General features: G+C 46.9%; 6 protein-coding genes across 6 annotated transcripts; 3 read left to right on the top strand and 3 right to left on the bottom strand.

Annotated features, from left to right (window-relative positions):
* Positions 1-536: 536 nt before the first annotated feature.
* On the top strand, positions 537-2,280 carry N7469_004829 (uncharacterized protein; the record flags this gene model as incomplete). The annotated part of the gene is made up of 7 exons (XM_056643749.1): positions 537-644; positions 705-1,118; positions 1,169-1,345; positions 1,396-1,434; positions 1,497-1,705; positions 1,765-1,914; positions 1,968-2,280. The coding sequence occupies 7 exons, from the start codon at positions 537-539 to the stop codon at positions 2,278-2,280; spliced, it is 1,410 nt and encodes a 469-aa protein (XP_056503161.1).
* Positions 2,281-2,976: 696 nt separating this feature from the next.
* Positions 2,977-3,416, bottom strand: N7469_004828 (uncharacterized protein; the record flags this gene model as incomplete). The annotated part of the gene is made up of 3 exons (XM_056643748.1): positions 2,977-2,989; positions 3,046-3,153; positions 3,217-3,416. The coding sequence occupies 3 exons, from the start codon at positions 3,414-3,416 to the stop codon at positions 2,977-2,979; spliced, it is 321 nt and encodes a 106-aa protein (XP_056503160.1).
* A 1,842-nt stretch (positions 3,417-5,258) lies between these two features.
* Positions 5,259-5,672, top strand: N7469_004827 (uncharacterized protein; the record flags this gene model as incomplete). The annotated part of the gene is made up of 3 exons (XM_056643747.1): positions 5,259-5,355; positions 5,555-5,613; positions 5,640-5,672. 3 exons carry the CDS (start codon positions 5,259-5,261, stop codon positions 5,670-5,672), a joined length of 189 nt encoding a protein of 62 aa, XP_056503159.1.
* Positions 5,673-6,123: 451 nt separating this feature from the next.
* N7469_004826 (carbohydrate-binding module family 48 protein) lies at positions 6,124-7,937 on the bottom strand (the record flags this gene model as incomplete). Its single annotated transcript, XM_056643746.1, is given in 4 exon segments — positions 6,124-6,428; positions 6,442-7,339; positions 7,587-7,719; positions 7,915-7,937. 4 exon segments carry the CDS (start codon positions 7,935-7,937, stop codon positions 6,124-6,126), a joined length of 1,359 nt encoding a protein of 452 aa, XP_056503158.1.
* Positions 7,938-9,678: 1,741 nt separating this feature from the next.
* N7469_004825 (cyclic nucleotide-binding domain-containing protein) lies at positions 9,679-10,938 on the top strand (the record flags this gene model as incomplete). The annotated part of the gene is made up of 1 exon (XM_056643745.1): positions 9,679-10,938. One exon carries the CDS (start codon positions 9,679-9,681, stop codon positions 10,936-10,938), a length of 1,260 nt encoding a protein of 419 aa, XP_056503157.1.
* Positions 10,939-11,409: 471 nt separating this feature from the next.
* On the bottom strand, positions 11,410-12,289 carry N7469_004824 (uncharacterized protein; the record flags this gene model as incomplete). The annotated part of the gene is made up of 2 exons (XM_056643744.1): positions 11,410-11,699; positions 11,770-12,289. The coding sequence occupies 2 exons, from the start codon at positions 12,287-12,289 to the stop codon at positions 11,410-11,412; spliced, it is 810 nt and encodes a 269-aa protein (XP_056503156.1).
* Between the last annotated feature and the right edge of the window lie 2,030 nt (positions 12,290-14,319).

Below are 14,319 nucleotides of genomic sequence, written 5' to 3'. Positions count from 1 at the left end.
GACTCGGAAATACATTGGATCACATCTCCGAGTCCTCTCTTCTTATCGTGACACTAAACATCTCCACCTCCTTGCAAATGTCCTGGTGGATCATTTCTTAATCTCCATCAATAATAATCACCGGACAATATTGCAATCCCGACCCCACCGCGATAGTGTCCGAGTTTGCCCTCGTATACGTATCTAGCTTCACCCTAAACTCCCGTAGACGGAGATGCGGATCAGTCGCTATCATCAGTCCGGGGGTGACCGATGACTATCTGCTCAACAAAAGAGAAGCGGGGGGGGCATGTTCATTTCCTGTCGTGGTACCTGCCGATGCAGGAGGCGCGCTTGAGATTGCCGTTCATGTAGAAAGCTATAGTCCGGAGTATAGTCTGCAGAGGATCTCGAATCTTTAAAATGGCTGCATACTCTCAGGAACCTCCTTACTTTCAATCCCTTCACCCCTCTTATCAATTTCTTTGCGCCTGTTCGCCCCGTGCTATCCCTATCTCCATCACCATCGGTCCAAGGACCTCGGGAGATCAACCATCATGAGAAAAGTCTCGATCTATGTCGCTGTCCTGGCAGCTTTGATCGGCGCTGCATCAGCTCGTCCGACGATTCGAAAGTCTCAGACCTGGGATCAATTACGAGAGAACGTGAGTTAAGAAGAGCATTCAATCCACCTAGACATAATCTATGATCTAACACTACAAAAGATCAAGCATGTCATCTACCTCACTCTGGAAAATCACTCCTTCGATAATATCGCCGGCTACTGGGATTTCAACCCTAATATTGATAATCTACGCGGTGTCACCTACTGCAATGATTATACCAATCCCAATTGGACTGTGTGGGGGGAACCACTCAAGATCTGTGCTGCGCCATACGCAACAGAAGTTCCGTTGAAGGATCCAGATCATGACTTCGCTGGAGTCACATATGAGATCTTCCGCAAGTGGAACGTGACCAAGGAAGATGTTCCTAACATGGCCGGCTTTGTAGAGCGACAGTCGGAAAAGTACTCGTCCACGCCGGGGGATACTTCATTTGTTATCCAAGCATACGACGAGAAAAAAACGGCCTTGTTGGCGGAGATTGGTCGCAACTTTGCATTCTTCGATTCTTATGTTCGTATATCATATTATGCTCCTCTAGGTCTTTGCTAACAGATCTATAGTTCTCCGAGCACCCAGGCCCGACTAATGTTAACCGACAATTCGCAACCTCTGGCTCTTCCTGCGGTTTTGTCGATAATACAGACCAGTCAGCTGGATTCTGGAATAACGTGACTGGAACAACATGCGCAACGTCAATCTTTGAATCCTTGAGCAAGAAGGGAATCACTTGGAAGAATGTGAGATATGCAGAAGTCTTGAGAGATAGCCTTTGCTGATTAATTTGCAGTATTACGAGACTGATATCGTGGACGCTTACATGTACAAGGTGAGCACTTTATTGACGAAGTACTAACTTGCAATCAAGCCATGCGCTGATCAAATTCAAAGTGGACTCAAGATAACGCTATGGACCGGCTCGTACATGCCACAGAATTTTACCGTGATCTCGAAGAGGGCACTCTACCTACCTTTTCGTACATCAATCCAGAATGCTGTAGCATCGATTCAATGCACCCAACAAGTCCAATGGCAACGGGAGAGCAAATGATCAAGCACTTGTACGACGCACTCCGTCGGTCCAAGTACTGGGATAATGCGTGCGTATTTTCCACTAGTGTCCGTGATTGAAAATTGTTCTCCGTACTAATTATCCCAGACTACTTATTATCAACTTCGATGAGCACGGTGGCTTCGCAGACCATGTTCCTCCCCCGATGAACATCCCCCAACCGGAAGATGGCATCACTTTCACAGGCATGTCGGATGACCACCACGTCACCTACGACTTCACCCGTTTAGGCGTCCGGTAAGAACAAATAATCTTTTAACTCTAAGCTTAATTATGCTAATATCAACCAGAGTCCCCGCCTTCCTCATCTCCCCCTGGGTTCCATCCAACCACCTCATTCACGATGAAGGCACCATGTACGCCGAGGACTCAGCTTATACACACAGCTCGATCCTACATTTCCTACAGGAACTTTGGCAGCTGGAAGGCTTGAACAATCGAGTACAATGGGCCAAGACTTTCGAGTCTGTTTTCACATCGGCGAAACGTGATAGTACGCCTGAGACGCTGAGCACGCCTACCTGGTATGGAGGTAGTGGGCAGCCGGAGCCGGAAGCTTTTCGTCTTTTGAACCAGGATGAGAGTTATTACGCTTCACATTGAGTGCTGTAGTGCGGTGCTGCTCTAGTGAGATTCCTTTTTAGGGAGAATTCAGGTCAAACTCAAAAGCTTTATGTAATAGACGAAGGGCCTTTAACGAATGGTCAAGTGGTCAAAGCACTGCTTATAAGATCAGTTTCATTTCTGGGGTATTGACTATACAGTAGGAGAAGCCTATTGAATCCACTAAATGGAGAGAGAGAGAGAGAGAGAGAGAGAGAGAAATCTTCGTTTCAACGCAGTAAGTGGAGGCAAATTGGAGATCAATGACAGGTCCTCTATTGCAAAAGCCAGAGAAAGTATGAAAGAGCAGATAAGAAACCACAGAGAAGCATTGCATAACCATGCCCAGACCTAGGTCGTGTGCACAGCAAGCAGGGCATAGAACTCGAAGCTGACATAAAGTAGAACATTATTGTACATCATGGCGCATTTCCAGAAGCGGGTCATGAGATGAAAGTGAATAGACGAAAATGCGCATGCGAATATGTGCGATGGCATGAAATGTGTTGTAATAAATGTAAATGGTAGAAACGAAATGAATTCAAAAGATCTGTCCCGCATACTCTGGGTACTGAGTCATCCAGCGTTGGATTGGACCATAGCAGACAGACTAACACCCATATGAATGTATATTCGAAATAAAAAATGCGGGCGACGGAAGTAAGGGATAGCGAAGGAGTTCGGTCAAATTTGAAGTTACTTTGAGTACCTAGGAAAAGTCAGCACCAATACCCTTTACACTTTTAACAATCTCGTCGAACATACGGCTTGCGTTTCTCAGCACCACTCGCCTCTTGGCTTGTACCCTGCATATCCCAAAGTCGACTCTTATACGCGGGGAAGGAAGTGTGATTCCACATATTGACGAGAACACTAGATCATGTTAAGTCAGGGAGGAAACTCTTGAAGACACCAAGATAAGTGCGGGAGACTGACCTCTGTGTACGATCTTTATACGCCTCATCCTTGATCTCCTTCACATTCACCTTCATCCCATCCTTGGTGAAAACAACGTTCTTCTTCTCCATCTTATCACGCGCGGTCTGGCTCACGCCCTGGAAAATACTATACGCGACGAAACCGACGACGGCAAGGACAGCGACGAAGAGGAGAAGGAGGATGAGAGGGGAGGACATTTGATTTGGCCATTATGCTGATCGAATTTGTCCGTGCGATATCGTAGATTTGACGAGTTTTGCCCACTTATGGTCGATCAAGACGGAACAGAACGATTGAAGTGGCTCAGGCGAGGGGTGCCTCTGTGGCTTTGAGAATTTGTAGGTGTGGAGTTGACGGTGTGTTGTGGGTGCCAAGGGAGATGTAACTGTTTGTCTTTGTTGGCCTGTGTGCGGGATGCAGGCTTGGTATTCTGGGCATAAATTGCTGCCTGGATATGTACGATGTAAGAGGGAAAAGAATGCGTGATGGGGCCTTAAGCGGAGAACCTTGGGAAATACCAGGGGCTCCCCTTTCTAACGGCGCCGATCCAGAAAAGGGAGGGGCAGTCCGATTGGTGGGGGATGTGGCTGTGGTGGCTGCACTTAGTCATTGCTATTTATACACTGCATACAATACTGTAGTACTCCGTACATAACTAATAACGAGTTAGGCACATGTTTACATAGTATACAATCATTTATCGTGGTCAACTGATCTATGTAGTGTTCGGGAATACGTATTATTGGTGTATTGAGAGATTTCAAGGGAAATATCACGTCTTTGTTTTCCTACTATGGCCACTATTACGTGGTAATGTTGTTCCTCGCCAATGGGTGCTGCATCGCTACTAGTTGAATAATACCTAAGAGTATTGTAGCTATAAGTACTGGTGCGAACTAGTAAATGATATTTATACAACGCAGCCTATGTTCTCTCGGGCAGTACACGGTGTAGTGATACTTCTCTCTGGAAATTCTAGGTTCTACTAGTTACTACGGGATACCTGGTCTATGTTCCTCTGACCCTAAACTATCGATGAGAATGCCAGATTCAGGATTATTGCCTGGATACAGAGACAATAGGCTAGATTGCCTCTTGAAGGAAATGCCGCCCATAGATACTTGGACATCCGCCCCCAACATTGACCCGCCAGGTGGGCTGAAATGAAGATTAACAAAGTTGCCCTATATCCTCTTGAATGACCTTTAAAAATCACTTTCTTCTGTTGCCAACCGACTATGGAAATCTCATATTTGACGGCATATTCACTTTGAAATTCATTAGACTAGCCCTTCTAGTCGCGATTGCTACTGTCGGTAACAGTTCGAGTGTAGACAACGACGTTTTCATAAAGCGGACCTGCAACCCACGTAATTATCAATGACCTTCTCACTTATCTTAATGTGTGTCTGTCAATGAATGCATACTGACATTCACTTTTATAGCTGATACGCCATGTATGCTTGACACAGTAAAGGATTGTTGCTCCTAGGTTGCTACACCGACACAATTAAAGTGTCTCTTTGCGAACGAGGGAAATTGAAAATGACGTTCCCAATAGGAGGCGTTTCATAGCAGATTATGAAAATTTGGATCAATAGAAATTCTACATCTTTGAAAGTATTGCAATATAGACGAATTTATGGATCTTCATAGTCAGTCTAGTGTTTGGTGACAGTGTCATTGAAAGATGCGAGGTGAATGACCGTATCCTCAATATACATAAAATATCATCCTAACAATTTCGAAATTACCTTCAGTCAGCTAAATGTAATCATTGCATAACCTCATAGTACATAAACTAATTACTCAATGCATCCAGTATGCACAGCTGTTGTATGTACATGCATACCGCCCCGCATCGATCGGTGGATCACCATCTCAACTGCGTCATCATGATAGAATCACAACCGGTTGGAAATCTACTTTTGATCCGGGGTAAAATTCACCCAAAGCTTTCAGCTCTCAGCTCAATTTCTACTGTACCATAGCTCCAACAGTATTCGTTTTCTCCCCCTTCACCCCTACTCACGCTCATCATGTGTGATATCCCATTCTTCCCTATCTTCCCCATTTGTTTCCAATGCGGAACAGACCAGAATCCCTGCCACTGTAAAGTGGTTGGGCCAACACTGGGTACGTCCGTGAGCTTCGCGATTGAAGTGTTTCGAAAGAGAAATGGCTGATTATATTTTGTGCAGGATTCTGTGCTACAATTGTTGCGGCGGTGTGTCTCATCTGATAAGTTGGTCTAGTCGGGCTAGGCTGGACTAGGCTGGGTGTAGTTGAAGTTGACTAGGTCTGGGCTGATTGCTGACTCGGTGGTCTCTTGTAGGTGGTTTGCTGGCCTGCTTCGATCTTCTGTGGCTGTGGCTGCACAAAGACAGGGAGAGAGTATGTTTGTTCTTCCCTCTTTGTAGGGACTTGCTAATACCGCGGATTTAGTGTCCTAGGGTACCCGGTTAAATTGAATGGTCAAGTCAGTAATGCGATCCCATTCTGACCGAGTATATCGCTTTATGGGTGTTCCGCGAGATATAATTCTAATGTTCGAGATGATATAATCTACCAATACAGCTTACAGAAGAATAATATGGCGTTTTAAAGAGATTACCATCAAACTATTTATCTGAAACACATCTTTAAGCTTAAGTAAAGTATATTCCTAAACCGAGGATGTCCATTACGAAACGGTATTAGAGGACAGTAGAGAAGAGCTTGCTGGAATAAAATGCGGTGCAGGCAAATGAGGTATCCAGATCAAAACGCAATCAAACCAATCAAAATCAAAAAGAAACTCGAAATTAGCAGGGCCGGACGTAAATTCCATGAGAATGGCCTCTCCGTGTCTCAGTATTACCGCCTAATAGGTCAGACGCAATCAACCCATCGTAAGTAGAGCATCTATTTGAGCTTCTCCTTAAGCTTGGTGAAGAATCCACTCAGACGTTTCTTCTTCTTTTCGTCCTTTGAGCTACCCTCGGTGCTGCTCTTAGCGGCATCGTTATTGGAGCCTTGCTTGGCAGGCTCAGCGGGCTTCGCGGTGGTCTCTTTATCGGTAGGAGTGGTCTCCACGCCAGTTGTAACGACAGGAGCTGTCTGTTCCTCTGTATTTGGGGCAGAAGTGGGAGCGGGAGCAGATGGGGCTAGTCCGGGAGGAGGGGTCGAAGTGGGTGATACATCAGCCGAGTCGACCACCGGGGGGGACACTGAGGTTATGACCGGGGGCGGTAGCTGTTGTTGCTGCAGTAGCAGTTGGCGCCGGGGCTCCTGCTGATTCCTCCACAGGTACCTTTGTGTGTAGTTCACTCTCCACATCCTTCTTCTCTTCAACAGCCTCCTTGTTGGCGGCAGCTTCGGGGTTCTGATGAGATTCGGCAATTGAATCCTTCACGATCTCGGGTACTTCCTTGACTGGCTCCGAGCCGTTCGTCTGCTTGCTCTTCTCAAGGGGAACTTCAGCGGCCAGGGCGGCTGTAGTCGAGGTTGGAGCAGCCGACTGGATAGTGTAGCCGGGGTCGGCCATCGCGGCTTGTTGAGCGGGACCACCGGCTTCGTAAAACTCCTGCTCGGTACTAGCAGCTCGCTGTGCAGGTCCGCCGATGGGCAAGCTAGACTCGGGAATAGTGTTCTTCGAGACCGGAGGCACGTTGAAGGCGCTAGATCCAGCAGTATCGTTCTGGGTGCCGGCGCTGCCTAGAGGCACGCTGTCGCCCTTTTCATAAGATTCCTTGTCTAATCGCACGGTTGAATCCACAGTATTGCCATGGATAGCGCTAGAGTCGGGCACCTTCTCGCCAGGATTCAGCTTGATGGGGTTGCCGTAGCCACCCGAAGCTGGGATCGGGTTGACAGATAGGGTTTGCTCGGATTCCTGTCCCGGTGTGTCAGGGAAGGTACCGGGCAGATTTCCATTGGGTTCTTCCTTGGGGACGCCCGCAGTCAGGGCCGCGGTGGTAGAATCAGGGGTTACTCCAGACATGGTTGCGTTGGTAGTAGGTTGGGTCAAGGCAGCAGTCTCTTTGATCTCTTCAGGGAGCAGTACGTTGTTGATATTATCGTGACCGTCGTTCTCCTCTCGCACACGTTTATCAGTAGTCCAGTTGCCGTCCACAACGAACTATTGTTTTGGTTTAAGAGATAGAATGTCAGCCTAGGATCTCGTGGCGTAGCACAACTAGTTTTATACTTTTGGGAAAGCGGGACAGGCCAAGTGACGTCAGCGGAAGGATGAAGCGTCATGCAAAGCTGGGGTTGTCCAGCCTCAGGCAGTCGGACTCACCGCAACGTGCGCAACGTCTTTTTCCGATGGCGCCACTGGGGAAAAAGTGATATGAGAGCAAATTATAGAGTATCAAGAAGCATACCTTATATTGTATCTTCTCACCTGCCGGCAACGACACTTCCTTCTCGAAGGTATCGCCTACCCGGTTCAGTTTCACCGTCTTACCCCAATCATCAAAAGTGCCCGTAACGAACACCTCGTTGGCATCGTAAGGCCTACCATCCCAATGCGAAGAACCGTCCAGTCAGCGACCCAATTCAATTTTTTTTTTTCTGTCCGTGTCAGGGGGAGGGGGAATATCAAGTGCAGTTCTTCCCGTGCGTCAGATAGGACTTCTGCTGGGTGGCTGCGCGGCCAAAAGAGCAAAAGAGCCCGAGCCCAGCCGGATATGCCGGGTGGGAGGAACTTACCATTGGAAATTGAAGGACCCCATAGCTGCTTAATTACACAGCCCCGCCGCAGGAACCGAGGAGATGGAGCGATGAGATTGAAAAAAAGGTGGAAGGGGAAAAGGGAGGAGGTTGAGGAGAAGCGCGCTTGCAAGCTTCTTGGGATGATTTCGGGTGGGGGTGTGACACAGACCTATTTTGCCCTGATCTGAACAACCCTAAGCGTCTAAGGAGGCACGGAGGATGAATGTGCCCCTATCTACGAATCTTCTCTATCTTCCTCGAAATTTGATAACTAGCCTAACTGGTCCTAGGAACGAAGGGGACGCCTTCACCGCTGACTTGCGCAGCGAGCTTCCGTGGGGCCATGGCATCATGGCCACTTCTAGACCAATTGTTTGTAGGCGTCATAGCAGTGGTAGTAGATATACATACAGTACTGACAGGTGAGCATCCCGTAATAGACTACTTCATTATTCCTATATCATAGTACTTTTGATAAGTATTTCATGGAGAATACAATTGTGCGACCGAGCAATTTCAAAGCTTGTTACTGTACTAACGAGAGGGTAGTCAAAGTTCCAGATCGACACTACCCGCCTATTCCGGATGCCCAAAGCGCCCAACCGAGTGTGAGATCCCCCAAAAGAGGGATTGCCATAGAATTCCAAAAGAACAAAAAGGGCCAAGAAACAGAACTTGGACTAATGTGAGATGAAAAAAAAATAAATCAAACATTGATTTTGATAGGAAGACAAGCTGGGAGTCTAGAGCTACATACATAAAAGTAAATTTAGTAGATTACTGAAAACGGATGGATGACTTCAGTACTTGGTTGTACACCCATACCTACCGTATACATACAACTTTAATATGTGACTACTGAGGACAGCTTGTAGACAGCAGTACCCTTAATTCTCGCTACCTCGTACTGTAGCTACTGTAGTTAGTGCAAACTCCATATTCGCCACAGTGGCAAATGGCAAATGTCAATGCGGTTTCTAGAAGACGCCTGGAAGACCGGCACCGCAGAGCTTCTTTCTGCACACACAAACTACACCATCCATCTATTTGAACACTCGTACAAATTATTCTTAACTAGAAGATAGCCGTATAATATTTTTCATACTGCTAGTCTACCACTACATAGTAGATGCTCACTGTATTCAACTAATAAACTCTTTCCAACAACTGTGCTGTATGTATGTAAAGTACCAACTCAACAAGGAACGCAGTGACGTCGATCACTATGATCGACGGGAAGAAGCTCAGACCAGCCCCGACTTTTGGACTCCTCCTCAACTTCTTCCTACCCCTCCTTGGGCCGTTTTCCTTGCTGCTTCGGCTTACCCAAGACCTTCCCCCATTTTTGAGGCTATCCATTTCTCCCGTGAGTTATACACTGCTGTTTTACTTCTTCTTCTTCTTCTCTTCTTCTTCTTCGCTGGCTTTCACCTCAAGTTGCTCAAGGGCTATCCCCTTTTCCACTCCCACTCCCACCCTCTTCTGAGCCTTCCCTTCTCCACTAAACCCCTCTCTTCCCTCAATGTTACTCACACACTTTTGATCCACTCAGTCTAACCTTCTGCAAGCTTTCCCACTCTCTTCGCTTCCCCTCCCCATATTTTCCCTCCACCACTTACTATCTCCCACTTACACTTCCACTTACTCGCTTCTATACTAGTTGCACCTTCTCACCTGCTTTCTTCTTTCTTTTCATCTTCATCTTCGTCCACCCGTTCGGCCGGAGTGGCGGCCTCTCCGGCCCCTAAATCCATCAAAGTCATGGCGCAGAGCTCCAAGTCCTTCCAGGGCACCAGCCCTTTCATCAACACCAACACCAAATCCGACAGATCTCCCGGGTTTCAGAAGATCGCAGAAGACGAAGAATTCGAGGTGACGTCACCAACCGACGTGACCTTTAAGCAATCCAACGCCGCCGGCTCGTCGGGTACTGGAAGCCTGGCGTTTGGTGGAAGTGCATTCGGCGAGGCGGGCTCACAAGGCGGAGGTGGGGATACCTCATCGGGCTCGTTATTCTCGCGGAGCCCGTTTGGTGACCCCGGAGAGGGCTCCGGACTGGGCGGTGATGAGCCGGGAGCTTTGCCGACGGGATCTGGTCAGGGCTTCCCGAGCAATTATGCGTTGGGCCGTCGAACTTCAGTTTCTGCAGAATCCTTGAACCCCACGTCGGCCGGCTCGGATAGCTGGACTCCCCCGCACCACCCCAAGACAGATGACCAACTGGCACGTCTGAAGACCGCTGTCAGCAGCAACTTTCTCTTTTCGCACCTCGATGACGACCAATTCAAGACTGTTCTGGATGCCTTGGTCGAGAAGCCTATCCCCGCAAAGGATATCAAGGTTATCTCGCAAGGCGACGCTGGTGACTATTTTTATATCGTGGAGAACGGCCATTTTGACATCTACATCCACTCCTCCGGCTCCGTGCAGCCTGGCCCCGATGGCCTGGGCAATAAAGTAGCCACTACTGGACCCGGTGGCTCGTTTGGTGAACTGGCCTTGATGTACAATGCCCCGCGTGCCGCGACGGTCATCTCCACTGAGGCTAAGAGCACTCTGTGGGCTTTGGATCGAATCACATTCCGTCGCATTTTGATGGACTCTGCATTCCAGCGCCGTCGCATGTACGAGGCTTTTCTGGAGGAGGTTCCTTTACTTTCTTCCCTCAAGCCTTACGAACGATCCAAGATTGCCGATGCCCTCGATACCATCAAGTACCCAGCTAATTCAACCATTATCAACGAAGGCGATCCTGGCGACGCATTTTATCTCTTGGAATCGGGTGAGGCAGAGGCCTTTAAGAACGGAACCTCGGTCAAGAATTACAACCGAGGAGACTACTTCGGTGAACTGGCGTTACTGGATGACAAACCACGTGCGGCTAGCATTGTCACCAAAACTGAGGTGAAGGTGGCGCGCCTGGGCCGAGATGGGTTTAAGAGGCTACTTGGACCCGTGCAGGAGATTATGAGACGTACCGATTACCAGGTGGATTCAACCAAGTCCCCTGTTTCTTCATGAAGGATGATATGATACGATGAAAATGCGAGGACAAGATTCTGTGCAAGAGACAATAGCCTGCATCTTCACTTTATTTGAAAATTGGCGAATTCATCTCTCTCTCTACTTTGTCTCTTGGATTCTCTTCTGTTAGTTCTAACTTGCCGCCCTCCCCTCTTTGGTTCAGTTGTCCCTGCCCTGTCCGTTCTGTCTCCATCTCTATTCCCAACCTATTCGCCACTCTTTACGACTTCCTGTATTTACAATCTTGTCTCTTTTACGCGATTTGGTCCCAGACCCGGACCTGGACCTATTATCGTCCTTGTCATATTACTTTGCTGGGTTGCTTTATGAGTCATCTCATGTCTCGATCCTTTCAGGTCGAGACCAAGCAAATTGACTAGAATCATGTTTGATCGAGTATGCCAATGTAGATGCCAGTAAAATTTTAAATCGTAGTTGTCCAATGTATAGCAATGCTATGGCACAGAGTTACCGTGCAACAACCAAGTCACTTCTTAAAACCCACTTTTCCCCTCCAGTAACCTCCATCCCCTCATGAAGCATACAATGATCTCCATGTTTATGCAAAAGCGCCAAGCCCGTCTCAGGCGCCACTGAAATCGGTTCTGGATTGGGATTTTCCCGTGTAGGATCGGGGTAGAAGACGGTCTCGCCGCCTGAGCAGGTAGTCAAGTAAATAAGGAGGGTCCAAGTTGTCCGTGCCGGCACAGACTTGCTAGAGGAAGACGGGAGAAAAGTAAGGGAATTCGATTCGTCGTCTGAGGCAAACAATATGTAAGCATATACTCAAGTCAAATAGTATGGAGGGCAAGAGAATAAGACTCATACAATGTTGAGCAAAAAATTGACCCGCCGAATAGCGATAGATACGAATATTCGGATTTAAACCTAATGGGTCCCCGCCCCAAGTTTCCCTGCATTTCTGCGTTTTGTCTGGACTTGCATCCGGTATTTGGTTTCCATTTTCATCATAACCGTCATGTTCTTCATCCTCGTCGAAGCGTGTTGTAACCAATTCCTTCAACGCAGTCCCACTCCATACCATCTCCGCGAATCGCGCATCTTCCACCTGAAAACGATCATTCACGCGCACCGCCTCGTCTTTCTTCGGTTTACCGGGTGTAGTGCTTAAAGGTAATGAGGACAAAAACGAGACGTAGGACTTGCACAATGAGGCGGGGAAGAAGTTGCGGATTAGATAGATTTGGTCCGTGACGAGAGGGGTGAGGAATAGGTCTGTGGATGGGAGAAGTGGACGGAGTGGCGGCCAGTTTGGTGGAGGAATTGCATTGATGGGTTTGTTGCGTGGTTGGGGAGCCTTTGGGTCTGATTTTTTGCCTTTGGGCATGGTGGTGGTTGCTTTATGGTTTGTATGATGTTCAAGTTTTGATTTATCTTATCGCGTGGAAGTCTGGGGAGCTGTGGTGCCAAGCGGTCACTGTGAGTTCCGCTGGAGATCGTAATCCACAATTATTTCGATTTTTATTGGTTAGAATAATGTAGTTGTCTGCCCAATATGCAAGGGAAATGTGATATACGAGATTTTGAAAGTATTAGAAAGTCTGTTTTTCCGTATATTGAGAGAGACTTGTAATGATTGCATTGCATACAATCCTAACACGGATAGCTTGGGCGGCTTAGGATTATGTATTGTTCAACAGCATTGCGACTAAATTGAGAGTCGATGATACGATGATCCTCAAGTCCTTCCCTTAGATGCGTGCCTATTGGCTTATATTTCGCTGGCTCTCAGGACTATACCTTTACCAAGTTCGAGAGCATTTCTCTATTTGAAAGTAGATTGTTTGATAATGTGATCCATCAAATCAAGTCAAGCAGGAATCTGAGAACAGGAAAGAATAGACAATAAAAAAGAAGAACAATAGGAACAATAGGAACAATAGGAATAGTAGATTAAGTTTTACCGCTGTGAAGCGATTTTGGGAAATGCAGTTATACAGTCACGAATCTTGACTTTTCAAGTCCCCTTGGCCCTATTCGACCGAGCTACTATATAATACCATGGATCAGGCTTGGCTTTCAAATATAAGACTTCATCCTCTACTGAGTCCAGTCTGAACATAGGTCAGTGGATCATCAAATTGGGGGTCCCATGATTGTGCGTCGATAAGATGCTGTCTGGTCCAATCCTTCGGTTCTGCACTCCACTTCCCCACATTATGCCTGCAGGAAGAGGTAGAGTTGTAGCCTTGTGAGAGGATAAATTACAGATTTGAAGCGTATGTTGCTATTATGAAGCTTTGATGCTCAGAAGGGGCTGCATGGTAGCTTGATCAATTCATTGATGTATCACTTGTTACCTTAGCCAAAATTGCTGATATGGCATATCATGAGTGCGTAAGAAGCTCTAGGGTGCGGCCGTGATACTTACGGCCTTCACTCAGATGGAATCAGTCGGTAGGAAGAAATTTGAGAGAAATATTTAAATACCATACCGTGGTTGGTATGAACATACCGTCCTATCTACCATCCACCATTTTATGTGTCAAATACACTCCTCTATGGGTTGAAAGATTGGAGTGACTTGTAATATACTCAGATAGTGTGAGAAGGTAGTTATACATTCTGGTTCAGAGCACCTTTCTTCTGAGTCTGCACTTTCCAGATAATCTCTTCCATCGCCTATAGTCTTTCGTTTCTTGTCCTCTACAATATTCCAAGAAGATATTGCAGTGAATGCGATATCCGGTCAAATCAAAGAGCCAAGACTATTTTTGCCTTGCAATTGTATACTGCGAGCGGATTCCTCGAGCAAATCCTCAATTGTGGTCTGTTCGGGATAGTCCCAGATCTTTCAAACGTTCGCAACTGCTGGGGCTTCTGAAATGGATCAGCAGCGATGCCGCAGTCTCAACGTACGGATCATGAGCCGGGTATGGGATATACTGATCGCAGTAAGCTTGCCATCTTCGCCGCTCAAATAGAAAAATAGCAATGATTGATTATTGTTTAGACAGAGTTCCGATATTGTTGCGTTCTGAGACCCGGTATTCTGTGAAACATTTGTATTATCACTACGTGATCCAAATTTGGAGATATGTCTGAAAGATGAATTCACATGGCCAACCGAACTATCAATAGTATAAAAGAAGAACATGAGATACATTGTTCTGGGACAGATCTGGCAGGCATCTTCCAAAGAATATGCTTCTTGCGTTCGTTGAAGAACTCATCACGATTACAAGTCATTAAAGGAATGGCTCTATTCTCAAAGGCAGACTTGAGGATGCTTTGCTTCTTTTAGATTTTGGGGCAATGCATTGCTTCTTCAGGTTTGGAAGTTGCCTCATGTTGCGACTCGGACCAGGTACGATTTGTACGGCATCCTATACATTATTGTACCTCTAATCTAGTCAG

Source organism: Penicillium citrinum (assembly GCF_028827155.1).
Source record: "Penicillium citrinum strain IBT 23319 chromosome Unknown utg000003l:1.0-4596430.0:1.0-4598250.0, whole genome shotgun sequence".
Taxonomy (NCBI): Eukaryota; Fungi; Ascomycota; class Eurotiomycetes; order Eurotiales; family Aspergillaceae; genus Penicillium; species Penicillium citrinum.
This window is presented reverse-complemented; position numbering and strand designations above follow the sequence as displayed.